This window comes from Dendrobates tinctorius, unplaced genomic scaffold (genome assembly GCF_039654945.1).
Source record: "Dendrobates tinctorius isolate UK_male_01 unplaced genomic scaffold, ASM3965494v1 ptg000180l, whole genome shotgun sequence".
NCBI classification, from domain to species: domain Eukaryota; kingdom Metazoa; phylum Chordata; class Amphibia; order Anura; family Dendrobatidae; genus Dendrobates; species Dendrobates tinctorius.
The window spans coordinates 1,675,752-1,703,659 of record NW_027361847.1 but is presented as its reverse complement, the minus strand read 5'-3'; the positions used below and the strand labels follow the sequence as shown (position 1 = coordinate 1,703,659).

Here is a 27,908-nt window from a genome sequence, read left to right as displayed (position 1 = left end):
GGAGACACCAGCAGCAGCGGCCAGCAACCACTGGGCACCCCCCCTCATCCCAGCCTTCGGCCTACACCCACAGAATCGGTAAGGCATGTACGCTTTGTAAGACGCACCCCCATTTTCCACCCAAAATTTGAGGGGAAAAAATGCGTCTTACAAAGCGAAAAATACAGAAATCCACTAATGTCACACCGAGCTTTATCATTCTAGAAATGAAAATTCTATTCCTATCTGTCAAACTATTTTATTACAAGTCAAATAGTAAGAACTAAAATATATAAATCTATGCATACATACACATGAATGATAATGAGTTTTAGAAATCAAAACAATGAATTAACCCCTTTACTCCCAAGGGTGGTTTGCACGTTAATGACCGGGCCAATTTTTACAATTCTGACCACTGTCCCTTTATGAGGTAATAACTCTGGAACGCTTCCATGGATCCCGGTGATTCTGACATTGTTTTCTCGTGACATATTGTACTTCATGTTAGTGGTAAAATTTCATTCATATAACTTGCGTTTATCTGTGAAAAAAACGGAAATTTGGCGAAAATTTTGAAAATTTCGCAATTTTCCAACTTTGAATTTTTATACCCTTAAATCTCAGAGATACGGCACACAAAAAACTTGATAAGTAACATTTCCCACATGTTTACTTTTCATCAGCACAATTTTGGAACCGAAATTTTTTTTGTAAGGAAGTTATAAGGGTTAAAAGTTGACCAGCGATTTCTCATTTTTGCAACACCATTTTATTTTTACGGACCACATCACATTTGAAGTCACTTTGAGGGGTCTATATGATAGAAAATACCCAAAGGTGACACCATTCTAAAAACTGCACCCCTCAAGGTGCTCAAAACCACATTCAAGAAGTTTATTAACCCTTTAGGTGCTTCACAGGAATTTTTTGAATATTTAAAAAAAAAAATGAACATTTAACTTTGTTTCACAAAAAAAATACTTCAGGTTCAATTTTTTTTATTTTCCCAAGGGTAACAGGAGAAATTGGACGGCAAATGTTATTGTCCAATTTGTCCTGAGTACGCTGATACCTGATATGTGGGGGGAACCACTGTTTCGGCGCATGGCAGAAGGGAAGCAGCGCCGTTTGACTTTTTCAATGCAAAATTGGCTGGAATTCAGATCAGACGCCATGTCGCGTTTGGAGAGTCCCTGATGTACCTAAACAGTGGAAACCCCCCACAAGTGACCCCATTTTGGAAACTAGACCCCCCAAGGAACTTATCTAGATGTGTGGTGAGCACTTTGAACCCCCAAGTGCTTCACAGAAATTTAAAATGACCGGGCGTGAAAATGAAAATATCGTATTTTTTCAACAAACATGATTTTTTAGTCCCCATTTTTTTTTTTTTTCCTAAGGGTAACAGGAGAAATTGGACCCCAAAAGTTGTTTTGCAATTTGTCCTGAGTATGCTGATACCCCATATGTGGGGGTAAAACACTGTTTGGGCGCATGGCAGAGCTTGGAAGGGAAGGAGCACCATTTGACTTTTTCAAAGCAGAATTGGCTGGAATTGAGATCAGACGCCATGTTGCATTTGGAGAGCCCCTGATGTGCCCAAACAGTGGAAACCCCCAATTCTAACTCCAACCCGAACCCCAACACACCCCTAACCCTAACCCGAGCCCTAACTCTAACCCTAATGGGAAAATGGAAATAAATACATTTTCTTTTAGTTTTATTATTTTTTCCTAACTAAGGGGGTGATAACGGGGGGTTTGATTTACTATTTATGGCGGTTTTTATGTTTGGCAGCTGTCACACGCTAAAAGACGCTTTTTATTGTAAAAATAGTTTTTGCATCACCACATATTGAGAGCTATAATTTTTCCGTATTTTAACCCACTGAGTCATGTGCGGTCTTATTTTTTGCGGGACGAGTTGACGTTTTTATTGGTACCATTTTCGGGCACGTGACATCTTTTGATCGCTTTTTATTCCGATTTTTGGGACGCAGAATGAACAAAAACCAGCGTTTCATGAATTTCTTTTGGGGGGGTGCGTTTACACCGTTCCGCGTGCGGTAAAATTGATAAAGCGGTTTTATTCTTCGGGTCAGTACGGTTACAGCGATACCTCATTTAGGTCGTTTTTTTATGTTTTGTCGGTTTTATGCAATGAAAACAATTTTATATAAAAAATAATTATTTTTGCATCGCTTTATTCTGCGAGCTATAACTTTTTTATTTTTTCTCTGATGACGCAGTGTGGCGGCTCGTTTTTTGCGGGACAAGATGACGTTTTCAGCGGTACCATGGTTATTTATATGCGTCTTTTTGATCGCGCGTTATTGCACTTTTTGTTCAGCAGTATGCTAACAAATCATTATTTTTTGCTTCGTTTTTTATTTTTTAAGAGGTTCGCTAAAGGGGTTAACTAATGGGATAGTGTTATAGGGCGGGTCGTTACGGACGCGGCAATACCAAATATGTGTACTTTTATTGTTTTTTTTTTTATTTTCAAAAAATGAATTTATTGGAATTTTTTTTTTTTTTTTACTAATTTAGTTAGCGATTTTTTTAAAATTATTATTTTTACACTTTTTTTTTTAACTTTATTATATTGTCCCAGATGGGACATCACTGTCATGTGACAGATCGCTGATCTGTCACATCACAGATCACTGTGACAGATCAGCAATCTGTCACAGGCACTGCTGCAGACTTCCTCATGCCTGCGCTTTGCAGGCAGTGAGGAAGTCAGCTCCCTACAGGCCCCCGAAGGTCCCCGTCGCCATCTTGGATCTGGGGGGCCTGAAGGAAAAGAGCCCCCCGCAGCAGCGCTGCACATTGCGCTGCCGTGGGGGGCTCAGGGAAGCACGGAGGGAGCCCCCTCCCTGCCGATGCTTCCATTTAACCCCTGGTACACCGCGATCGTGTTTGATTGCGGTATACAAGGGGTTAACATGTCGGGGGCGGTCCGTGACCGCCCCTGACACATAGTGCGGGTGTCAGCTGTGATAATCAGCTGACACCGGCCGCGATCAGCGGCGCTCCCCCATTTTTCGTCTCTTTCATGTTACATCGGGGGCTTCTCTACAGCATTACAGAATCCCTCCAAAGATGCGACCTCGGTTACAGCGGCAGCGCACCCCCTTCCCTAGGCAGAGCCCTAGCACGCAGTCCCATGCATCCTACATCCACTTTCCCATGCAGACTCCCAGCACACAGTCCCATGCAAGCAACATCACCCCCTTCTCCCCAGGCAGACCCCCCCTACACCATTCACATGCAGCCCCATGCAAGCAACATCAGCCCCTCCCAGCTCGTGCATGAACATCCACTTACCTAATCTGTGACACCAAAATACTCCAAACCCCGCCATGACATGAACAGCTTCCTCCTGTCTGCTCCGCTCTATGGAGGAAGAGGCACCGCCCCTTCTGGTCACATGGGCATGACGTCACCACAGGTCCTTCACCTCTTCTCTCCTGAGCCCCGCCCCCGATCACATGACGGTGACGTCACCACAGATCCTTCACCTCTTCTCTCCTGAGCCCGCCCCCTGATCACATGACGGTGACGTCACCACAGGTCCTTCACTTCTCTCCTGAGCCCCGCCCCCGATCACTTGACGGTGACGTCACCACAGGTCCTTCCTTTCTTCTCTCCTGAGCCCGCCCCCTGATCACATGACGGTGACGTCACCACAGGTCCTCCCGCGCTCAGTGCAGCCGCTCCGTCCCGGGTGTGCGCAGCTCGTGTTCTCTGGGGTCAGCCAGCAGCAGATTTCCGGTTCCCGCCATTCCGGTGAGATGACAGGAGGGTTTGTGGTGAATCTGTGAGAGGAGAGTGTGGGGGGAGATCAGAGCTGTTCCTGTGGAGGCTCCTGCTCCATGTGACTGCGGCTCCTCCGTGTTGGGGACGGGCAGCATTGTATGGGGGATGTGCAGCGTCTCCTCCTCACCTCACGGCCCCCGCTGGAGGTGTAGTTACCACGGTGACCGTCCTCTGCTGGAGGTGTAGTTACCACGGTGACCGTCCTCCTACGAGGCTGATGATGAGCGGTCAGATCGGCGGAGGAGGCCGCGGTGGAGTTTTGTGGCTTTTCCTCCAGATTCTTCCTGATAAATGTTGATATTTGGGCAGAATTTAGTGATTGTCGTTCTCTCGTCCCCTGTGATTTCCATCTTCTTCTTCATCATGAAGACGCCGGCAGGACGAGATCCCTCCAGCTGATCCAGTGCTCATCCCTCCTCCTCCTGAATGACCCCCGAGGATGGACGAGGACAGGGATGAGACCACCAGGAGATTATTCCACTGCGCCCTGGAGATCATCTCCCTGCTGAGCGGAGAGGTAACTCCTCTACATTTCTATCAGCTTTATTGTGTGATGTGACGAGTCCGACACCGGGAAGAGGAAATCCAGAATAGGAGAGAAGGATTCTTTACTGTAAGAGCAGGGATTCTGTGGAGCTCTCTGCCCGGAGGAGTTGTCATGGGGATTCCCTATAAGAGCTGTAGAGGGGCCGGGATGTCTGTCCGGAGTGTAATAATGTTCCCGGTTATGGCCCCAGATTACTGCAGACGGTTATTGATCCCGGGATTTCTACTGATTGTCAGATCTGGAGTCGGGAAGGAATTCTTCTCCCTAAGTGTCTCTCTCCATACACAGGACTACACAATAGTGAGGAAGACACCGGGGGACTGTGTGACTCCCATCATCCATCTCCAGGAGTCAGGAGGGCGGAGCCCGGGCCCCATCACAGAGCCTCCCCCGCACTCCCCGATACATGAGAGGAACAAGAAGATCCTGGAGCTCAGCAACAAGATGATCGAGCTGCTGAGCGGAGAGGTGACTGCTGGGACATTATACAGGAGAGCACTGAAGGATTCTGGGTGATGAGCGGAAAGGTGACTGCTGGGACATTATACAGCACTGGAGGATTCTGGGTGATGAGCGGAGAGGTGACTGCTGGGACATTATACAGGACGGCACTAGAGGATTCTGGGTGATGAGCGGAGAGGTGACTGCTGGGACATTATACAGGAGGGCACTGGAGGATTCTGGGTGATGAGTGGAGAGGTGACTGCTGGGACATTATACAGGACGGCACTGGAGGATTCTGGGTGATGAGCGGAGAGGTGACTACTGGGACATTATACAGGATGGCACTGGAGGATTCTGGGTGATGACCGGAGAGGTGACTGCTGGGACATTATACAGGACGGCACTGGAGGATTCTGGGTGATGAGCGGTGAGGTGACTGCTGGGACATTATACAGGACAGCACTGGAGGATTCTAGGTGATGAGCGGAGAGGTGACTGCTGGGACATTATACAGGAGGGCACTGGAGGATTCTGGGTGATGAGTGGAGAGGTGACTGCTGGGACATTATACAGGACGGCGCTGGAGGATTCTAGGTGATGAGCGGAGAGGTGACTGCTGGGACATTATACAGGAGGGCACTGGAGGATTCTGGGTGATGAGTGGAGAGGTGACTGCTGGGACATTATACAGGACGGCACTGGAGGATTCTGGGTGATGAGCGGAGAGGTGACTACTGGGACATTATACAGGATGGCACTGGAGGATTCTGGGTGATGACCGGAGAGGTGACTGCTGGGACATTATACAGGACGACACTGGAGGATTCTGGGTGATGAGCGGAGAGGTGACTGCTGGGACATTATACAGGAGGGCACTGGACGATTCTGGGTGATGACGGTGTTGTTGTTGTCAGGTTCCTATAAGGTGTCAGGACGTCGCTGTCTATCTCTCCATGGAGGAGTGGGAGTATCTAGAAGGACACCAGGATCGGTACCAGGCCGTGATGATGGAGGAGCGCCGGCCTCTTACACCACGAGGTGAGCAGTGAGGCTCCTTGTTGTCTCCGGTGGATGTGATGACGTCTCTCCGGCGTCCTCCTATAATAGATGAGTTTTCTCCAGACTTGCTCTGGTTTTCTCTACATTTTCTCCGTCTGACAACAGCTTTCATTTCCCTGATTATTTTCTTCTGATCTGTGAGTCGCGGTTTCTCCGCTGTCGTCTCGTCTTCATCAGTCTTGAGTCTTCGTTCTCTTCTTTCAGAATCTTTCTCCTTCCTTAGAGCATCGGTCACATTTTCTCTGCAGATATCTCGTCCTTCTGTCCGTTCTCTCCTGTGAGTTCTTTCCGTCCCTAAGTCTGTTGTGGATTGTTACTCAGCAGATTCGGGGTTAATTTACTGATGATTTTCCCCCTAATCCATTGTCACTCGTCCGTCCCTCAATCGGTGCAGGGTCCGGCTCCTCCCTCTTGGCTGACACTTGTCACCTTCCTTGGACTCCTCCTTCATTCTCTCTCTTCTTTGTGACAAATCACTTTCTCCGTTCTGTGCACAAAGTCCTGGATAAATATCGGCCCCGGACCGCCCCTCAGACCTCGAGACACGAGTCGCTGTCCTGACATAAAGATGGAACGTGATGGAGCCGATCACCCATCAGTCTGACATGGAGGCTTTCCAGCAGTTCTCCGGCCCCGCGTCTATTCACCACTCGCTCTGCAGGTATAGAAGCCCAGAATTCTCCGTACTGGAGGTTAAGGTCACATCAACGTGCAGGGACTAGGGCACCCAACCACATAAAGGGAACCTGTCATGTAAAATAACATTAACCTTCAGACATGGGGTTAACCTGCAGGTTAATAATGGCTTGAACTTGCTCAGCTCCTGCACTGAGAGCCCCTCTGCCAGGAGGAAATTAACTTTATTCCCCCGGCAGCGATCAGCTTCCTGTCATAGAGGTGCAGCTTCAGTAACTCCTCAGTATACAGTGAGCAGCGGCTGAATCTGCTCCCCAGCACTGACTGACAGCTGTATTTAATGCGGAGCCCCAATGCTGAGCCGGCTGACAGTCAGTGCCGGGGGTGCGATAATAGCTGCCGCTCTATACACTGGGTGGTGACTGTAGCTGCGCCGGCTGAAACTCTGTGACTGAAAGCTGAACACTGCCAGGTGGAATAAGGTTAATTTCCTCCTGGCAGCGGGGCTCTCAGTGCTGACACCGGGCAGGTTCAAAATGCTATTAACTTGCTGATTAACACCATGTCTGCAGGCTATTAGCATTATTATATGACAGGTTCCCTTTAAATGGGATTGTCAGGCTGTCGGCAGCAGTGAAGTGGTTAAATGTCAGCAATCTGTGCTCACTTCACAGACGCACCTGGCATCCTCCATGTATATGCACCAGATATCAGGAAGGGGTTAAAGAGACATCACAATGATCGGGATGGTGTGTTCTAGCCTCAAGGGTTCAACGACCACAAATTGTCAGGGGGTCCGCTCTTCCTCTTCATGGGGTCTGAGCAGAACAATGTAAGTGGGATGGTGACGCAGGTGTTGGTCCTGCAGGGACATCGGGCCGCACAATGATGGTAATAATCAGTGTAAGTCTCCAGTAAAGGGTTGTTCGTTCAGTAGGATATGTATTATGGGGCTTTTCTGTGAAATCTGCCCAGACAATCTCTCCTTGGCTCCCCGTGTACATCAGTCAGCGCCTATGACCCCGGTGCCTGCTCTCTAGTGTCCTCTTATATTACACATTGATAGGCACTAACTGCTGTGTACCGGGGGCTCCCACAACACCGTCCTCCCGAGCGCTGTCACCGTCAGCCATACATGTGCACTTTCCTCCTTCAGATACATAGAACTTTCCGAGCTCTTTCTGCCTATTTTAGTGTTTATACCGAGGCGAATGTTGAGACTTATCTCTATTTAAAGAAGAATAAAAACACAATAACTCGTCTTTTAATAGGAGGACGGCAGGTTCTCTCCTCTTAGTGATCCCAGAGGATCCTATCCAGGATGGAAGCCGAGTCCTCATGGTGACATCATGAGCTCTCTGTCAGGAAATATGTATAAGTCCCAGACTTCTATGTCCACTTCCAGAGCTCGTGCTGCCCCCTCCCCCATTGCGTTTCTGCAGTGCTGGCACAGCTCACCCTCATCCCCCTCACATAGCTGCAGTTCCCCCTGCCTATGTGTATTTCTATCCCACCCTTTCCCCCCTCCCTCGGGAATGTGGATTTTGACTAGGTAAATCCGGTTTGCTTTGAAGTTCCTTTGTCTATTCAAACTCAAATGTAATAACACAGAATAGTCATAGGGGTGGGACAAATATATTTCCAGAATCTTCATAATGGAAGCTACACACAGCAAAGTTTGGCGACTTCTGCACCCACCAGAAACCGAGTAAAGGGTATATGCTACCCAGTAACACATAGATATACGATGTTTAGTATCAAAAGAAAGGTAATGTCGTAATAAGAAATAGGATACCCCTGTCGTCACTTTGTGAGCCTCGCAGCCAGAGTTATGGCACTTATAAGTCTTTAGTAACTTTAAAAAGGGGCGTACACTCCCTAGCTCTGCCCCACCAGTGAGGTCAGCAAAGAAAAGACATAAGGCTAGAAGGCTCCCTCAGGCTATTATTCAGACCTTGGGAGACAGCGAACTACCATCCGTGCTGTGGACTGAATCTTTGTCCTTGGGAACTCCCCTCCCCCAGTTCCACATCTATTTTACTTTGTAATTGTCTGTATATACTGTATTTTGTCTCTTTTGTAATATCTTTTTATACTTTTGTAAACACTGCCTATATTTTCTGGAGTAAATCTATAAATTTACTGATTTTGTTTTTCCTTGCTCTATAAACCTACCGCTACGACCTCCGCGCTAATTATGCTACCGTGTGGGTTGGCTCCTGACCCGATATTGATTTTAAATGCCAAACGAGGAGCTGGTGGCAGCAAAGTGTTGTGGGGTATTTGAGAGACCCTGGCACTGACTAAACGGAGGTTCATGTATGTATTTCCTGCCTAAGCCTGGGGATATACATACCGCCCTCTGCCCAATAACCACTACACGGCAAGGCAGCCTTTCTGATGGCTACTTATCTTGGACGCAGTTCCCCGACTGACCTAAGGGCAAGGGGGGCACCAGAGATCTGGAAGTGCCAAAACCAGAACTGAAGTTGGAAACAAAAGTTGTTAGTGGTTATATGACCCATGATCAATAATAGATAATAAAGTAGTGACATATAATAAATCCCTGACACCTTGGGGCAACCACACACCCCCCCCCCCCCCCCCAATAACTGACACTCAAAAAAACAATCATGGTAAATGGTAACCGTCCCGAATCTCCATAACGTGAATTAGGAGAGAAGAAACCGCTGGATAGAAATGTGGAGCTTTCTCCAGCTCCTCTGTGGTTCCATCCCTGGTGGAGGGAAACTTGGAGATGTTGTGTTTCTTAGTGCGGCTCCTCCATCTGACTGACGAGGGTCTTCTCTGTCCCTCTCCTCAGGGTCCTCATCCTCCGGGTGCAGAGCAGAGAGCATTAGGCTTTGGCCTCGCTGATTATCACTTCATACTTGGGGCCACAATGTACTGGGACCTCGGTACCGGTGGTGAGGACCACAACAATGTAATTTATTCCCTGATACGTAAACCCAGAATTACCGGTTCTGAGAGACGTGTCTCATATATAGACAGATACACGGCAGGTCATGTATTCAGTCTGTGTGTCTCCACAGATGGATCCAGGAGGAGAAATCCACCAGAGAGATGTCCCCGTCCTCTGTGTCCCCAGGACTGTCCAGAGGAGAATCACAACATCCCGGAGGATCATCAGGTAGATGACACTGAAGCCCCCACAACATCTGACCATGAAGTGATGGGACCTGAGCTCATCTTACATTTTCTTTTTAGGGTGAAGATCTGATTGATATTAAGGTTGCGGTTATACATGGAGCAGAAGAGGCGATCACAATATGGGCCTATCAGCAGGGTGAGGAGGGGAGACTGTCATGTCTTTTCTGTGGTCACCTACTACTACTCCCATCATCTTATCACATGACACAATCTACAGTGACATGTAAAAGTTTGGGCACCCCTGGTCAAAATTACTGTTATTGTGAACAGTTAAGCAAGTGAAATGATGAAATGATCTCTAAAAGGCCTAAAGTTAAAAATGACACATTTCCTTTGTATTTTAGGTAAAAAAAAAAATATATTTTTAATCATTTTTTTTAATTTAATAAATTACAGAAAGGAAAATAGGACAATTCAAAAGTTTGGACACCCTCGGAATTTTGTGTACTCAGATAACTTTGACAAAGGTTTCAGACCTTTATTAGCCTGTTACTTTTATGGCTTCCTCGCTATCATCGTTGGGAAAGGCCCAGTCATACTTTATAAAAACCTTGCCTCCTATAACCTTGTGGCAAAAAACATCAGCAATGGCTTCTTCTAAGCAGCTGCCTAGCACTCTGAAAATGGTGGAGGCCACAAAGCAGGACAAGGCTATAAGAAGATAGCAAAGCATTTTCAAGTTGCCCTTTCCTCAGAAATGTAATTAAGAAATATCAGTTAACAGGAGCAATTGAGGTCAAGATAAGGTGTGGAAGACCAAGCAACATCTCAGTGAAAGCTGCTTGTAGAATTGCTTGAGAGGCAAATCAGAACCCCCTCTTGACTGTAAAAGACCTTCAGAAAGATTTAGCAGACTAGAGTTGTGGTACTTTGTTCTACTGTTCAGAGACACCTGCCAAAATATGGCCTTCATGGAAGAGTCATTAGAAGAAAACCTCTCCTGCGCCCTCAACATAAAATTCAGCATCAGAAGTATGCAAAAGAACATCTAAACAAGCCTGATGCATTTTGGAAACAAGTCCTGTGGACCGATGAGGATAAAATAGAACTCTGTGGCCACAATGATCAAAGGTATGTATGGAGAAAAAAGGAACAGAATTTCAGGAAAAGAACATCTTAACAACCATTAAGCATGGGAGTGCGTCAATCATGCTTTGGGAATGTGCTTCAGCCAATCGCACAGGGAACATTTCACAGGTAGAGGGAAGAATGGACTCAAAAAAATTTCAACAAATTCTTGATGCAAACATAACACCATCTGTAAAAAAGCTGAAGGTGAAAAGAGGAAGAGAATGGGTTCTACAAATGGATGATGGTCCTAAACACACGTCACAATCCACAATAGACAACCTCAAAAGGCGCAAGCTGAAGGTTTTACAATGGCCCTCACAGTCCCCTGATTTGCGCATCATTGAAAATCTGTGGCGAGGCCTCAATATAGCAGAGGATGGAAGACGCCCCAGGAATCTCACCGAACGGGAGGAATTCTCCAAGGAAGAATGGAGGAAAATCCCTCACACAAGAATTGAGACTCTCGTCTGGCTACAAAAACCATTTACAAGCTGTGATACTTGTAAAAGGGGGCGCTACTTGGTACTAACTATGCAGGGTGACCAAACTTTTGCATTGGCACATTTTCCTTTTTTTTTGCCTAAAATACTAATTTCATCTTCAACTTGCTTAACTGTTCACAATAATAGTAATTTTGTCCAGGGGTGTCCAAACTTTAACCCCTTCCCGAAATGCGCATTAATCTCGTGGCCTCACGCTGAGCCCCACAGTGATCGGGTGCGGGTGTCAGCTGTGTGTGACTGCTGACCTCCCGCAGCAATGCCCACGATCGGGGCTAGCACCAGTCGCGGGCATTCAACCCCTGATGCCGCTGTCAGTAGTGACCGCGGCATAGAGAAGCATCGTGCAGGGAATCCGTTCCCTGCATGCTTCCCTCAAGACATGTCCTGAGCGTCTCCATGGAGACCCCGGCACCTAGATGGCCGCGGGGTCCTTCTGGGTCCGGCAGGGAAATGTCTTGCGAGCGCCTGCCGAGAGCAGGACCTGAGCCGCCTCCTTCACTGCCTGTCAGATCGCTGCTGATCTGTTACTAAGCAAAGTGTCAGATCAGCGATCACATATTATATAGTGATGAGTAAAGATATATTTTTTAAAATGTACTAAATAAAGAGAAAAATATATATATTTCCAATAAATACACTTATTTATGTAAATATAAAAACAATAAAAGTACACATATTTGGTAGCACCGCGTCCGTAACAACTCTCTCTATAATACTTTTCTACTTGTTAACCCCTTCAGTAAACACTTTAAAAAAAACCCTAAAAAACGAGGCAAAAAACAATGCTTTATCATCATACCGCCAAATAAAAAGTGGTACCGCTGAAAACGTCATCTTATCCCGCAAAAAACAAGCCACTGTACAGCTCCATCATCAGAAAAATAAAAGTTATAGCTCTCAGAATAAAGGTATGTAAAAATAATTATTTTTTTCTATAAAATAGGTTTTATGTAAAAGCGCCAGAACATAAAAAACAGATATAAATGAGGTATCGCTGTAATCCTACTGACCCGAAGAATAAATCTGTCTTACCATTTTTACCACACGTGGAACGGTATTAAAAAAATAAAGCAAAAACCAATTGCTGGTGTTGGTTCATTCTGTCCGAAAATTGGAATAGAATGCGATCAAAAAATGTCATGTGCCCGAAAATGGTACCAAAAAAAGTCAGCTCATCCCACAAAAAAACAAGCCCTCACATGACTGTCTGCCGAAAGATGAAAAAATTATAGCTCTCAAAATATGGTGATGTAAAAACTAGTTTTTGCAATAAAAAGCGTCTTTTAGTGTGTGCCAGCAGCCAAACATAAAACCCGATATAAATCTGGTATCGCTGTAATCGCAACGACCCGAACAATAAAGTCGTCTAATCACTTATACCGCAGGAGGAACGAAAAATAAAGAAAACTAATTCTTCACATGTTGTTGATTTTTTTTCATTCTGCCTCCAAAAGATTGCAGTAAGGCTCGGCGCACATTTATCCTGCGCTCTGCACTGAGCGCTTACATCGGGGTTTCTGTGTAAATCTCTGAAGTATGTGATTCAAACAGAACTCCAGCGGAAGATTGCCTATAATGAGGCAGATGGAGGCACTGTGGACGCCATAGGCCCTGTGATCCGGCGGTGTCCGTCTTTTTAGGGTTGCATAAAAGGCCATAGTTTTGTGCACTTCTGAAAAGGACACCATTGAACAGAGGCCAGACGGAGTCCAGAGTAAATCTGCTGCCTCATTATATTGAATGGATCCCTCAGGGGTTTCATCTGTCACGTCACTCAGATATTTAGATGTAAACCCCAAAGTAAGTGCTCAGCGTAGAGCGCCGGATAAATGTAATCCCAAAAGTTATGTAAAATGTTCCCAATAAAAGCTTCTACTCACTCCACAGAAAAAGGAAGTCTCAACTCAGGTCTGTCAGTTGTTAAAGGAAATATAGGGGCTTCCACCTTACTGGTAGCACAAAGGCTCTGGAAAAGCGAAATGGCTTCAATCTCACCAAAAGAAATTCTGCAAATTCTCCCAAATCCGAGTGCCCTCCTCCCTTCTGAATCCCAGTGTGGCTAAACAACATTTAGCGCCCACATGTTTGGCATTTCTGTAGTGATGAGAACCCACCTGATTTACAGGTGCGTGTCTCCAGAAGCACGGGCTGGGCATAATGTACTGGTCACTACAACGTACTGGTCACTACAACAACAATTTGCAATTTTCACTCAGAAACATCCACTGCTGCTTGTTTCTGGAAAACACCCATGGAGTCAAAATCGTCACTACATCTGTAAATAAATTCCCAAATGGTTATAATTTCTAAAATGTGGTCACTTGAGGGGGGTTTCCACTGTTTAGGCACATCAGGGGCTCTCCAAACGTGACATGGCGATTTGCGAATCATGCCATTAAATTTTACATTCAAAAAGTGAAATGGCGCTCCTTCCCTTCTGAGCACTGCCGTGTGCCCAAACAGTAGATTTCCCCCACATATGGGGTATCTGCATGCTCAGGAGAAATTGCACAACAAAATGTATGGTCCACTTTCTCCTGTTACCCTTGTGAAAGTTAGAAAAATTAGTGGTACATGAAAAATTTTTTGAAAAAAAAGTACAGTAAATGTTTTAAGTTTCCTAAACTGTGGTGATGTGAAGTAGACATGTGGGAAATGTTATTTAGTAACTATTTTGTGCGATATGACTGTGATTTAAGGACATAAAAATTAAAATTTGGAAATTGCAAAATTTTCAAAATATTCGCCAAATCTCCATTTTTTTTAACAAACAAGTGCAATTCATATCAGAGAAATTTTACCACTATCATAGAGTACAATATGTCACGAGAAAACAGCCTCCGAATCAGCGGGATCCGTTGAAGCGTTCTAGAGTTATGACCTCATAAAGTGACTGTGGTCAGAATTGTAAAAACTGGCCTGGTCAGGAAGGTGAAAACGGCTTCGGGGTGAAGGGGTTAACATGCCGCTGTATTCCATCACTGTGTGTTTTCTACAGATGAACTCATGGAAAGAAATCCACCAGAGAGATGTCCCCGTCCTCTGTATTCCCAGGACTGTCCAGACGAGAATTACAACATCTCGGAGGATCATCAGGTAGACTGCGCTGAGCCGTGTACCGGATCTGTGTATGGGGGACATTTCTGATCGAGGTCATAGGTGTCACAGATTTTGATGGTTCTTGTATTGTGCTGATTGTTACATCTGATATATCAGGAGGAAGATCCGACTAAGAACAAAGTGAAGGATGAGACAGATGAAGAAGCGATGACAAGGGGGGATCAGCCGTGTGTGAGTGACGGGAAGGAGGAGATTCCGGTAGATGTTTCCACAGGTATGTCATAATATCTAGTCTGTAATAATGATTGGCGTGTGACAATGATGACCGGTGTGTGATATCGTGTGAAGTCTCCAGCGCAGTGCAGCTTTAAGGCCCAGTCACACATAGCGATCTCACTGGCGAGATCACTGCTGAGTCACAAGTTTTGTGACACAACAGCGATCTCACCAGCGAGATCGATGTGTGTGACAGCGACCGGCCCCCCTGCCGGTATCGCTGCAGGAAAGCCCAGGACATTTCTTTGGTCGCTGGGCTCTTGCTGGCCAGCACGCATCGATGCGTGTGAACGGCGGGAGCCCAGCGATCAGCTGGTAACTAATGTACGCATCGGGTATCCAAGGGACGTGCGTCCGTTGGATACCCGTTGTGTACATTAGTTACCAAGCGCGCTGAGCAGGCCTGGCGGTCAGGCTGTGACTTCTGCTTCCTCGGGTGTATAGCACCAGCCTGTGCTATACACCCCCACCCCTGGGAATGGACGCCTGTACCGGGCCGCGCGGCTGGCCCCTGGGGGCCCCGGTTGTGCTGGTAGTTGCCATGGTACCAGGCGCAGCGGCGCAAACGGGCCTTTGAATTTCCCCGGGATCTTCTGGTTACGCTCCCTGCAGTGCACGGAGGATTGTGGGAGGATCGTTCAGTTAGTTACCAAGCGCGCTGATGCATGTACCTGGTAACTAACGTACACATCGGGTATCCAAGGGACGCACGTCCCTTGGATACCCGATGTGTACGCTAGTTACCAGCTGCCTGCATCAGCGCGCTGGTAACTAACAACACAGCGACGCCGTGCGCTCGGCATCGCTGTGCTAATCGCTGGTGAAGCTGTCTGACAGCTCACCAGCCATCACATAGCGACTTACCAGCGATCCTGACACGTTGATATCGTTGTCGGGATCGCTGGTAAATCGTCATGTGTGACGGGGCCTTTATTCACTGTTCACTACAGAAGTGTCCGGTGATGGCGCGACTGCTCCTGTACAGAGTCTGGCGGTGCACCGATGAATAAAGGGGCTTCCTTCACATCTCTTTTTAATGATTTAGGAAGCACATATTTAATTTTTCTAATTATACATTTGTTAACATTCCATCCTTTTACTTTAATATTTTTCTTACAGAAGTCCCGTGCTGCCATATAAATGTGATTCAGACAGAACTTCTGGCGGAAGATTCCCTATAATAAGGAAGATGGAGGCACTGTGGACGCACTCTGTCCTATGGTTCGGCAGTGACCGTCTTTTTAAGCGTGCATAAAAGGGCGATCGACCACAGTTTTGTGCAGCACTGAAAAGAAGGACACCACTGAACAGAGGCCAGGCAGAGTCCAGAGTAACCACTACCTTATTATATAGGGAATGGATCCCTCGGGAATATTGTCTGAATCACGTATTTTGTAGATTTAGATGGAAACCCTGATGTAGGTGCTCAGCGTGGAGCACAGGATAAATGTGAGCCAAAATGTTTACCCCAAAATGCCTCCTATAAAACCTTCTAGTCAACCCAGAGAAAAAAGTCCCCACTAAGGTTCCTCATTTGTTAACAGAAATGTAGGAGGTGTCTACATTACTAATAGCACAAAGGCTTTGAAAAAGTGATGTGGCTAACAACAAAGGAAATCCACCAAAATATGAGCTCCCAAATCAAAATACACCCTCCTCAAGAGCCCCACAGTGTTCCTAAACCGCAGCTGGGGTCCATACATTTAACATTAATGTATCGAGGATCCCCACTTCATTTACAGGGTACATGTCTCCAGAAGCACGAGCTGAGCATATTGTTCGGGGCACTACAGTGTACTGGATGCTACAGTGTAGGGGACACTACAATGTACTGGACACTACAATGTACTGGGCGCTACAATGTACAGAGCACTACAATGTACGGGGCGCTACAATGTGCTGGATGCTACAATGTACGGTGCGCTACAATGTACTTGATGCTACAGTGTATGGGGCACTACAATGTACAATGTACTGGGCACTACAATGTACTGGGCGCTACAGTGTACAGGCACTACAACATACCAGGCACTGCAATATATCCGGGCACTATAATGGCATTTTTGCATGTTCACTTAGCAACATCCATTGCTGCTCGTTTCTAGAAAACACACATGGAGTCAAATTCATCACTACACCTGTAGATAAATTCTCAGAGTGCTGTAATTACCAAAATGGGGTCACTTGAGGGGGGATTCTGCTCTTCTGCCACTTAGGGGCTCTGTATATGGAGTCCGCAAACTATTCTATGAAAATTTGTTCTCCCAAGAGTCAAATAGCGCTTCTTCCCTCCTGAGCCTCGCTAAGCAGTACTGTACAGACACATATGGGGTATTGCCACGTTCAACATAAATTGTGTAATAATTTATGTGGTCAACTTTACCCATTTTCTCTTGTGAAAATGTAAAATCTGGGGCTAAAGCAACATTATAGTGGTAAAAATGTAATTTTTTTTCTCCACCGTTCATTGGTATTACATTTTGTGAAACACATGTGGAGTCAATTTGCTCGCTGCACCTCTGGATGATTTCTTTGTGAAAATTATAAATTTTCACAGTCCAACGTCTTAAAATTTTGTGAAGCATCTGTGGCTTCAAAATGCTCACCATAACTTCTACATAAATTTCTTCATGGGTGTAGTTTCCAAATTTGTGTCAGTTGTGGGCGTTTCATCTGTTTAGGCACATCAGGGACTCTCCAACACAACATGGCGTCCGCTTTCTTTTTTTTTTTTTGCTGATTTTGCTCTCCAAAATTCAAATTGCGCTCCTTCCTTTCCGAACCCTGCCATGCGCCTAAACTGTAGTTTTCCCCCACATATGGGGTATTGGCATACTCAGGAGAAAGTACACAACAAATTATGTGTTCCATTTTCTCCTGTTATCCTTGTGAAAATGCAAAATTTGGGGCTAAACAACATTTTTGTAGGAAAAAGTGACATTTTAATTGTTTGTTTTAATTTCTATGAAGTACGTGATGGGTTAATAAACTTCTTGAATGTGGTTGTGAGCACCTTGAGGGGTGCAGTTTTTAAAATTGAGTAACTTTTAGAGATTTTCTGTTGCATAGGCCCCTCAAAGTCACTTCAAATGTGTTGTATTCCCTAACAAAAATTGTTTTTGTGAATCTTATTGTAAAAATGAGAAATTGCTGATAGAATTTTAAACCTTATAACTTCTTCACAAAAAAATATGCTTTAGCCCCTTAATGACCAGAGGCATTTTTGGTTTTTCATTTTAATTTTTTTGCTCCCCTTCTTCCCAGAGCCATAACTTTTTTTATTTTTTGGTCAAAATGACCATGTGAGGGCTTGTTTTTTGCGGGACAAGTTGTACTTGTGATTGACATCGTTGGTTTTGACATATTGTGTACTGGATAACAGGAAAAAAATTCCAAAATAAAAAAAATTGTGCCATTTTCCAGGACGTCCTATCCTGACAGCACCATGGGGTTGTCCTTCCTTCATCACAGGGACAGGAAATGCACGAGAGGTTAAAAGGTCCCCTCCCACTCTCAGACTCCAGTGTTTTTCCTGTCCCTGTAAGGACAGGCACGAGAGCGCCGTGGAGGAAGAGCCGCGGCATCCAAGAGAAGCTTACCGACGGGCCAGGGGGATCGGGGTCCAGACACCAGCTCTCCCCGTCAGATGGTCTGAGGCGGCACCCCCCTAAGGGGGGTTCCCCGCCAGGCATCCCGTGGAGCGCTGCTCCGGGACTCGGAGCCGCTTCCCCTCAGCGGGGCTCTCGGCTCCCGCCGTCACATGCCGCATCATCCCCAGGGCCACATCACTTCCGGGCGCCAGATGACAGCTTCCGGTGGCGTCCCAGCGTGGACGGAGCAGCGGCGCGGCTGGGGCAGCGACGGCTGAAGCGGCAGACGGCGTGAGGATCAATCGACCCACTCAAGACAAGGTAGGACGATGGGGTGGGTCAGCTGCACGGGACACCGCCATGGAAGGCGCTGTGGAAACCCAACGATCACCCTGAACCACCAATGTCTGTAAGTAGTGGACAGGAGGGGCATACTTAAGACAGGAGCTTTAACCAAGAAGCTTCTGTACTTTATGATGGCAAAAGACAGCACCGACTCCTGCAGCTTCAACCTCCAGGAAACCAGGCAGCTCTAATACCCGTCCGTGCCAGCATGAATGCATTTGTCTAAACGCCTAGCGTTAGCCGGGCAAATCACCTGGACTGACGTCTCTGCGGGGAAGGAACCTCTGCGGCTGCAAAGGATGGGAGACCGCAGAGGACAGGGCTTGAGATTCTCCCGGTGCAGATATCCCACGTGCAGACAAGTCCACAATCGCAGGTCGCACGGAGCCGAGATGCGCATAGGGGTCAGATAGGAGGTCCACACTTCCGTCCCAGGACGGCTACCTTCTCAGTCTTCCACCCCACACTAAGAGGTGCTAGGCTGAGCAGTCGGCGCTAGTCAGGTGTCAGCCGCCTAGGAGGCCAGGATGAGAGTCCGGTCGATCATCGGATGAGTATAAATCATTCTAGAGGAATGGGAGGACGCTGAGAAGTGGCTCGTTGTCTCCTGAGACTTCAGTCTCTCCTACCGTCAACCAGGTTAACACTTGGGATGGAGTTCCTAGGATCGACAACCCAGGGGGGTGTCAAAGAACACTTCAATTCCCTTCCAAGATTCCTGTAGCCCCAAAAGACCCAGAGTCAAGAGGCCGACAGGCTCCTAAAGAGGGCTTGGGTCTGCAGTAGCAGATAGGGCACATCTGTCGCCAGATCTACGTATCTAGGATCAACCAGTTGGAGCAGCCACTGGCCATTCTAGGCTGAGCGTGAGTGCATTCGTCAGGTAGCAGCTGCTAAGCAGCTTGAGCCTGGGCTGGGACCCGAATGGGAGACAGGCCCATGCTCGGAGGTCCTACCAGTTACAGGGGAAACCCCTAGAAGTGATTTCTTAGAGGACCTTTCCCTGGGAGAGTTGCAGCTAGATTCCTGTTGGACGCTTCGGCCGTACCGGTGTGTTTGCGGCTAAGAATAATTCTTTACCCAACACGGATCACCAGGCCTTATGGATGAAGATCTGGTCAGGGCTTTACCAGTTGAAAATTAAGTTAGGTGCCATACCTTTTCAGACAGGAAGGTAGTTGGACCAGTCTTAGATACAACACGGAAGAATGCCACTGACATTAAAAAACGGTCCCGCGGGAAAGCAAAGGTTTTCCCTTCAGAGGTCCCGTCCTTTCCTATGACAGGAAGATAGAAAGAGGGTAAATCGACTCGCTGGTATCACCAGAAGGGGGGAAGAGTAGGATCTCCCTTCCCGCTCAGGACAAAGTTGCTCAACAGGCAGTGACACCATACTGGTTGGGGGGTGCCTCAAAACACTTCCTGGAACCAAGAGCTCATCCCCCAGAACCAGCGGATCCTGAATACAGGTTCCCAGTACTATACCCGCGAATTTATAACCCCCGCAGCACGTTTTGTAGTTACGAATCCCAGCTCAAAACCCTTATAGACACTATATGGGCAGACGTAAAAGATCTAATAAGATCAGAAGTAATGGTCCCGGTTCTAGGAACACCTCCTGTGGAGAGTCGGACCATTATAAATTTGGAACCACTAAACCAAGGGATTCGATACAAAATTTCGAATGGAGTCCCGAAAACCAACATTTCCCGAATAGATCAGATCGCCACAGCAGGCACAATAGATCCAGATGCGCATACAATCACGTTCCCATCCACCCTCACCCTCAGAGGTTCCTGCGGTCCGCACTGGAAATGGGAAGCGGAGACTACCATTTTAGTTTAAGGCTCTGCCTTTCGACCTAGCTTCAGCACCCGGGGTTTACGAAGCCGATCGCCAAGATCAGGGCACACTTAGGAGGCAGCATAACCATCGTGCCACACCTGTAGGACTTTCTCAGCATCAGAGCTAAGAAAACAACTCGACGGGGTAATCGCCACGCCTGGAGACCTAGGATTGGATCTTGAACAATGCAGCCCGGTACCTGGGAAAAATTCCTGAGAGTCTCGTTAGATCTCAAAACAAGAATCTAGTTTATCGGAAGAAGGAAAGGAGGCCATAAGGAACAGGGTTTGTCAGCTATGGCGAGATCAAATATCCAAAAGACTACACTAAAGGTCCTAGAGACCCTGACAGCAGGCATACCCTGCGCAAAGTGGAACCAGGCTCACACAGGAGTCTACAAGGAAATTCAGTCAAATAGGACAGAACGCAGACCGCTCTGGACAAACAGACTCGACCGTCCCCAGCCCTAAAATCATCTCCGAGACAGGGAACCGGTCACAAGATCCATCAGCCCAGGAGGACCCCGGATCCTATCACCATACAAGACTATCATCACGGACGCCGGCAGGAAAGGGGGGCCCATCTGGAAGGTACCTTCAAGGACATGGCCGGGAAGCATCAGTTCACAGTCCTCAAACTACAGAGAGCTACGAGCAGTTGGGAGACACTTAAATGAAGCCGGTCGAGTCCACAGGGCCAACTTAGGAAAGCCAGGTCAAACATTGTAACCACAGTATCTTTCCTACGCCACCAGGGGGAAAGCATCAGGACCTGGCAACCCACATCTTCACCTGGGCAGAGAACAAGGTTCGCTCCATATCAGTGATACACCTGCAGGGCCCAGGAACAACATAGCCGACTATTTGAACAGACAAGAAGTCTGAGCCACCGAGTGGGAAGTGAATGAGGAGACATTCATAGGCTTACGTCATCAGTGGGGAAACCCTCAGCTAAACCTCTTCACGACAAGGAAGAACACCAAGCTACAGAGATTCTTCTCTCGGTCCAGCAGACCATCCAAAAAAGGGGTCGACTCCTTGAATCGGAGATGGAGTGGGGGACTGCTATATGGTTTCCCCCTATTCCTATAATACCGAGAGGCCTCAGAAAGATCCAGGGAAAAGGCGAGTGACGCTAGTAATACTCTTCGGGCCCAGGCAAAGTTGGTTCCACCTCCAGAAGAAGACTGCTCAGAAAGGACCGCTCCATCTACAAACGCCAGAAGATCTACTTTCCCAAGGCCCAGTTCAGCACCCAAATCTGGGGAACCTACATTCGGCAGCATAGATCCTGAGAGAGGGATCTTAAGGTCCAGAGGTCTCTCCGACAAAGTGATCTCAACGATGCAGACCAGCTGTAAGCCCGTTACGAGGGCAATCTATCATAAATCTGGGAGAAGTTCTGCTCAGAAACGTGGTAGTATCCCCATAGATCCGTCTCACCCAGATATATCTCAAATCCTTGACTACCCCAGGGCAGGATTTAATAAAGGTCTGAGTCCAAAGCACATTGGAAGTTCAGAGAGCAGCTTAGAGTACTTTAATTCACCTTGGCCTCTCATCCAGGGATGGCTCGTTTTTCAAAGGCCATACAGAGATTAAGCCCCACAGTGCTCTGGGGGACCTAAATCTGGTACTTACCGCTCTACGCAGACCCCCCATACAAGCCAATATCAGAGGTAAATGTCACAAGACTTACAAAAATAAAACAAAAACAAAACATCCTTTTGGTAGAGATCTCCTCAGCCAAGCGGCTGGGTAAAAGCCAGGCCCTGTCAGTCCTGAACGCCTACATTCAACTATTCAACGATTGCATAATACTAAAACGGAACCCAGGATTCCTCCCTAAGGTGGTATCTCCCCAGAATTTAAACCAGGAGATGGTCCTACCCTCATTCTGCCGTCGACGGAAAACGGAGTAAGATTCTTTCACTCATTTGTCGTCAGATGAGCGGTCACATGCTACTTAGAGGCCACTCAGGAGTGGCGACAGGACGCAGAATTGTTATCCAATACAATGGTAGAATAAGATAAAGGCGCATCTACGCACACCCTGGCAGGGTGGATAAGTCAATTATCTCCTCAGCATACGACACTGAGGGATTACCTACCAGGGACCTTAGAGCTCATTCCACTAGGGCGTTAGCAAAGTCATGGGCAGAGAAGGCGGGAGCCTCAGTAGAGCAAATATACTGGGCCGCCACTTAGGCTGGTTTCACATTAGCGCTTTTTAAGCGCACGCACGGCCGGGGGTAGCTCCGCCCCCGAGCCGGCTCTCTGCCCGGCGTGCCCGCCCCTTGCTTGTAGCGCCGCCTCCTAGCGCACAGCGGCGCCTGCGATCGGCGCACCCTATCTTTAGCATAGGGTGCGCAGATCGTGCGCAGGCCGTGCGCTTGTTGCGCTTTGACCTGCGCTGTGCACTTTTGACGTTGCGCCGTGCGCGCCAAAATCAAACTTTTCGGATTTTGGCGCGCACGGCGCACCGTCAAAAGTGCGCAGCGCAGGTCAAAGCGCAACTAGCGCACGGCCTGCGCACGATCTGCGCACCCTATGCTAAAGATAGGGTGCGCCGATCGCAGGCGCCGCTGTGCGCTAGGAGGCGGCGCTACAAGCAAGGGGCGGGCACGCCGGGCAGAGAGCCGGCTCGGGGGCGGAGCTACCCCCGGCCGTGCGTGCGCTTAAAAAGCGCTAATGTGAAACCAGCCTTAGTCTACACTAGACACTTTCTGTAGACACTACAAATTGGACACGCTAGCAGCTAGCCAGACGACCTTCGGTCGGTCGTAAGATGCTAAAAGCAGTAGTCCCACCCTAAGCGAATTCCTACTTTGGTATTCCCCATGGTGCTGTCAGGATAGGACGTCCTGGAAAACAGAGATTAGACCTACCGGTAATGTTATTTCCAGGAGTCCATCCTGACAGCACTGGTAGTTCCCTCCCGATTTGTATTGGTAATAATATGCTTGTACTAAATCTAAATAAATAAATAATTGCATCCATACTGGTGTGGTACTTGGAAAATCACTGGAGTCTGAGAGTGGGAGGGGACCTTTTAACCTCTCGTACATTTCCTGTCCCTGTGATGAAGGAAGGACAACCCCATGGTGCTGTCAGGATGGACTCCTGGAAATAACATTACCGGTAGGTCTAATCTCTGTTTTCAGATACCCGTAGCATCTTCAGTTTTCGTGATCTCGGGTTGGGTGACGGCTTATTTTTTGCATGCCGAGCTGATGTTTTTAAAGAGCTGACATGTGCCAGAAAAGATGAGGGCTCAACGCCGGAACCCACATCAAAGGGAGGGTGTCCGACATTGGCGTACTATTACACCTGATGCCGGAAAGGAGTTAAAAATGATGCTGATGTAAAGTAGACAAGTGGTAAATGTCATTTATTTATTATTTATCTGGTATAAAGACATAGAAATTTAAAGTTTGCAAACTGCAAAATACTCATTTTGTCAGATTTTTGATATTTCCATAAATAAATGCAAATGACCAAAATTTACAACTGACTTGAAGTCTTCTTACAATCACTGGAATGTGTGGAAGCTCCAGAGTTATTACCTCTTAAAGCGACGCTAGCCAGAACTGTAAAATGAGGTTTGGCCATTAATATACAAAGTGGCTTGGTCCTTAAGGGGTTAATGTGCCTTCAGTGCTGTTGCAGGCTTCTAAGGGTTCCTATCATGCCCTTAGGCCAGTGTTCCTCAACGCCAGTCCTCAAGACCCACCAACAGGTCAAGTTTTCAGGATTTCATTATTATTACATAGGTGATGGAATTATTGCTTGAGCAGGTGATGAAATTATGACCTGTGCAATACTAAGGAAATCCTGAGAACTTGCCCTGTTGGTGGATCTTGAGGACTGGAGTTGAGAAACACTGCCTTAGGCAAACTGAGGACGTGATTACAGTGGCTGGAGATGGACGGCTCCTGGATGTACGGCCACTTTTGTGATTAGTCTCTCTCATTTTCATACGGTACTGAAATATTAAAGCTCCATTTTTAATTGTGTGGACACTTTTCTACACTAAGGGCATGATAGGAAGCTTGAGAGAGTGAAATAGCACTGGTGGTACATTAGGGTAATTAGGTAATTCCTGATGACCGGTTTCCTTTAAGAACTATCTATTGCTGTGTAATCTCTGCCACCCCTGACTTGTGCCAATGTCACCAGTTTGTAAGTGTTATTCATTTTACCCGTCGTTGTGTTAATGTTATGGCATGTAGTTGTCTTCCTTATTACCGGTACTTACAAGGGTTTTCATTGTGAGCGCCATAAAAATAAAATTAGAAATCCCTTTTGTGTTGTCGAAAAACATCACATCCAATCTATCGTTCATCCTTACAGGAAATCCTTGTGAGAATAACTGGTTATCACTAAACTGTAAAGAAGATATCAGGAATCACTCTAATGGAGAAAACCTCATTACCCTTCATGAACCTCGTGGACTTCACAGCCCTTCACATTCTTATAATCCTGAGGAACCCTCTCCTGAGCAATCTCACATTGTTACCTCAATTCCAGGTGACAAAGGGGATACAAGATTTCAGTGTGACAAGCAACTTACTACAAGCTCAGATTTGTTAGCACAAAGAAAACACAAAGGAAAAAAGAGATACTCCTGTTCAGAATGTGGGAAATGCTTTACAAATAAATCAAAATTTGTTAGACATGAGATAATTCACACAAAAGAAAAACCATTTTCATGTTCAGAATGTGGGAAATGTTTTTTATATAAATCAGATCTTGCTACACATGAGAGAAGTCACACAGGAGAAAAACCATTTTCATGTTTGGAATGTGGGAAGGCCTTCTCATTAAAATGGAATCTTATTACACATCAGAAAATTCATACAGGAGAGAAGCCATACTCCTGTTCAGAATGTAGGAAGTCATTCACAGATAAAGGGAATCTTATTACACATCAGAGAACTCACACAGGAGAGAAGCCATATTCATGTTCAGAATGTAGGAAGTCATTCACAGAGAAAGGGAATCTTATTAGACATCAGAGAATCCACACAGGAGAGAAGCCATATTCATGTTCAGAATGTAGGAAGTCTTTCACAGATAAAGGGATTCTTATTACACATCAGAGAACTCACACAGGAGAGAAGCCATATTCATGTTCAGAATGTGGGAAATGTTTCACAGATAAAGGGACTCTTATTACACATCAGAGAACGCACACAGGAGAGAAGCCATATTCATGTTCACTATGTGGGAAATGTTTCACGGTTAAAAGGAGTCTTATTATACACCACAGAATTCACACAGGAGAGAAGCCGTATTCATGTTAAGTCTGTGAGAAATGCTTCACAAAAAAAATCAAGTCTTGTGAGCCACGAGAGAAGTCACACACAGAAGCACGTTCAGAATGGTGGAAATCTTTCATACATAAATCATATCTTGTAAAACAGGAGAGAAGGCATGCCGGAAAGAAACTGTAATGTTCTGTGTTTTATAAATGTTAATAAACATTGCTTAGTATAAAAGAGTACACCCCTTTGATTGGTAAGATTTTTATTAATATCTCACTAAACACAAGAACAATTTCTAAAATGTTGCCAACACTTCATGGAACTTTTATTGTAATCAAACATGTAAGATAGGTTAATATAATTTTCATTACCAAATCTTTAGGGTTACACAAATTAGTTGATGAAAATGAGTGCACCCCACATCAAAAGCTACTACATCTATCATTTTGTATGTTTTCCATGATTTTTTAATGACAGCACCAAGTCTTCTAGGCCTTGTTACATAAGTTGGTTACATAATGCATCATCTATCTTCTTTCTCTTTTTCAATAACGAGCGCTTTTAGCGCCTGGATGATGGATGGAAAGTGATGGCAACTTGTCTCTTCAGAATTCACGATAGGTGTTTGGGGTTCAGATCAGAAAACACTTGGCCACTGAATCTCTTTTACAATTCTCTTTAAAAGTGCAACATTGGCCTTACATGTGTGTTTTCAACCATTGTCATGATGGAAAAGTGCAGGTCTACCAATAGCACGGAGTGATGGCAGCATCTTCTCTTTCACTATAAAGCAGAACATCTGTGAATTCATGTTTCCAGTGTAAATAAAAAAACTTTTATTGAAAACTCCAAATTAAAATCAAAGAGACTGAAAAGCAGAACATCCTGGGGATAGCAGTATAAAATATTTTGGCCTAGTATTTATGTTCAGTTCTTATTCATGTGATAATAAATTACCAATAACCTGCGTCTTATACACATCACAGTGTCTAATGCACAGAGGAAACACTCAGCCACACATGGACATGTCGGATTTGTCTAAATTACCCCTATGGATGATCATATAACCACAACAGAAAGCATACGTGCCATACAGGAATGAAGTGTGCACCATCTATAATGTGTATATTATGTAGGATTACTATACAGGGATGAAGAGTGCGCCATCTATAATGTGTATATTATGTAGAATTACTATACAGGAATGAAGAGCGCGCCATCTATAATGTGTATATTATGTAGAATTACTATACAGGAATGAAGAGCGCGCCATCTATAATGTGTATATTATGTAGAATTACTATACAGGGACGAAGAGCGCGCCATCATGTGTATATTATGTAGAATTACTATACAGGGATGAAGAGCGTCCTATCTATAATGTGTATATTATGTAGAATTACTATACAGGGATGAAGAGCGTGCCATCTATAATGTGTATATTATGTAGAATTACTATACAGGGATGAAGAGCGTGCCATCTATAATGTGTATATTATGTACAATTACTATACAGGAATGAAGAGCGCGCCATCTATAATGTGTATATTATGTAGGATTACTATACAGTGATGAAGAGCGCCATCTATAATGTGTATATTATGTAGAATTACTATACAGGGATGAAGAGCGCGCCATCTATAATGTGTATATTATGTAGAATTACTATACAGGGATGAAGAGCGCGCCATCTATAATGTGTATATTATGTAGAATTACTATACAGGAATGAAGAGCGCGCCATCTATAATGTGTATATTATGTAGAATTACTATACAGGGATGAAGAGCGCGCCATCTATAATGTGTATATTATGTAGAATTACTATACAGGAATGAAGAGCGCGCCATCTATAATGTGTATATTATGTAGAATTACTATACAGGGATGAAGAGCGCTCCATCTATAATGTGTATATTATGTAGGATTACTGTACAGGGATGAAGAGCGTGCCATCTATAATGTGTATATTATGTAGAATTACTATACAGGGATGAAGAGCGCGCCATCTATAATGTGTATATTATGTAGGATTACTATACAGGAATGAAGAGCGCGCCATCTATAATGTGTATATTATGTAGAATTACTATACAGGGATGAAGAGCGCGCCATCTATAATATGTATATTATGTAGAATTACTATACAGGGATGAAGAGTGCGCCATCTATAATGTGTATATTATGTAGGATTACTATACAGGGATGAAGAGCGCGCAATCTATAATGTGTATATTATGTAGAATTACTATACAGGGATGAAGAGCGTGCCATCTATAATGTGTATATTAT

At 45.7% G+C, this 27,908-nt stretch overlaps 1 protein-coding gene and 1 long non-coding RNA gene across 6 annotated transcripts; one reads left to right on the top strand and one right to left on the bottom strand.

Annotated features, from left to right (window-relative positions):
- Positions 1 to 222: 222 nt before the first annotated feature.
- On the bottom strand, positions 223 to 3,453 carry LOC141054914 (uncharacterized). The gene is made up of 2 exons (XR_012221428.1): positions 3,312 to 3,453; positions 223 to 523 (listed from the first exon to the last, which is right to left on the bottom strand). It is a non-coding gene; the product is annotated as an uncharacterized lncRNA (long non-coding RNA).
- A 166-nt stretch (positions 3,454 to 3,619) lies between these two features.
- LOC141054900 (gastrula zinc finger protein XlCGF66.1-like) lies at positions 3,620 to 25,855 on the top strand. Of its 5 annotated transcripts, XM_073551794.1 has the most exons (9): positions 3,620 to 3,773; positions 4,173 to 4,320; positions 4,639 to 4,818; positions 5,709 to 5,832; positions 9,543 to 9,640; positions 9,718 to 9,796; positions 14,233 to 14,330; positions 14,451 to 14,568; positions 24,703 to 25,855. In XM_073551794.1, the coding sequence occupies exons 2-9, from the start codon at positions 4,243 to 4,245 to the stop codon at positions 25,653 to 25,655; spliced, it is 1,728 nt and encodes a 575-aa protein (XP_073407895.1). In that variant the 5' UTR covers positions 3,620 to 3,773; positions 4,173 to 4,242; the 3' UTR covers positions 25,656 to 25,855. The 5 variants fall into 5 exon arrangements, with proteins under 5 accessions (XP_073407895.1, XP_073407897.1, XP_073407896.1 ...); XM_073551796.1 differs by lacking the exon at positions 4,639 to 4,818; XM_073551795.1 differs by lacking the exons at positions 9,543 to 9,640; positions 9,718 to 9,796.
- The last annotated feature ends 2,053 nt before the right edge of the window (positions 25,856 to 27,908 follow it).

What these genes read in the sequence shown, in the direction of transcription:
- LOC141054900 (XM_073551794.1), top strand. Translation starts at nt 4,243, where the DNA reads ATGGACGAGGACAGGGATGAGACCACCAGGAGATTATTCCACTGCGCC. An exon ending in TCGAGCTGCTGAGCGGAGAG is followed by an intron (nt 4,819 to 5,708) that starts GTGACTGCTGGG and finishes TGTTGTTGTCAG; the next exon opens with GTTCCTATAAGGTGTCAGGA. An exon ending in ACATCCCGGAGGATCATCAG is followed by an intron (nt 9,641 to 9,717) that starts GTAGATGACACT and finishes TTTTCTTTTTAG; the next exon opens with GGTGAAGATCTGATTGATAT.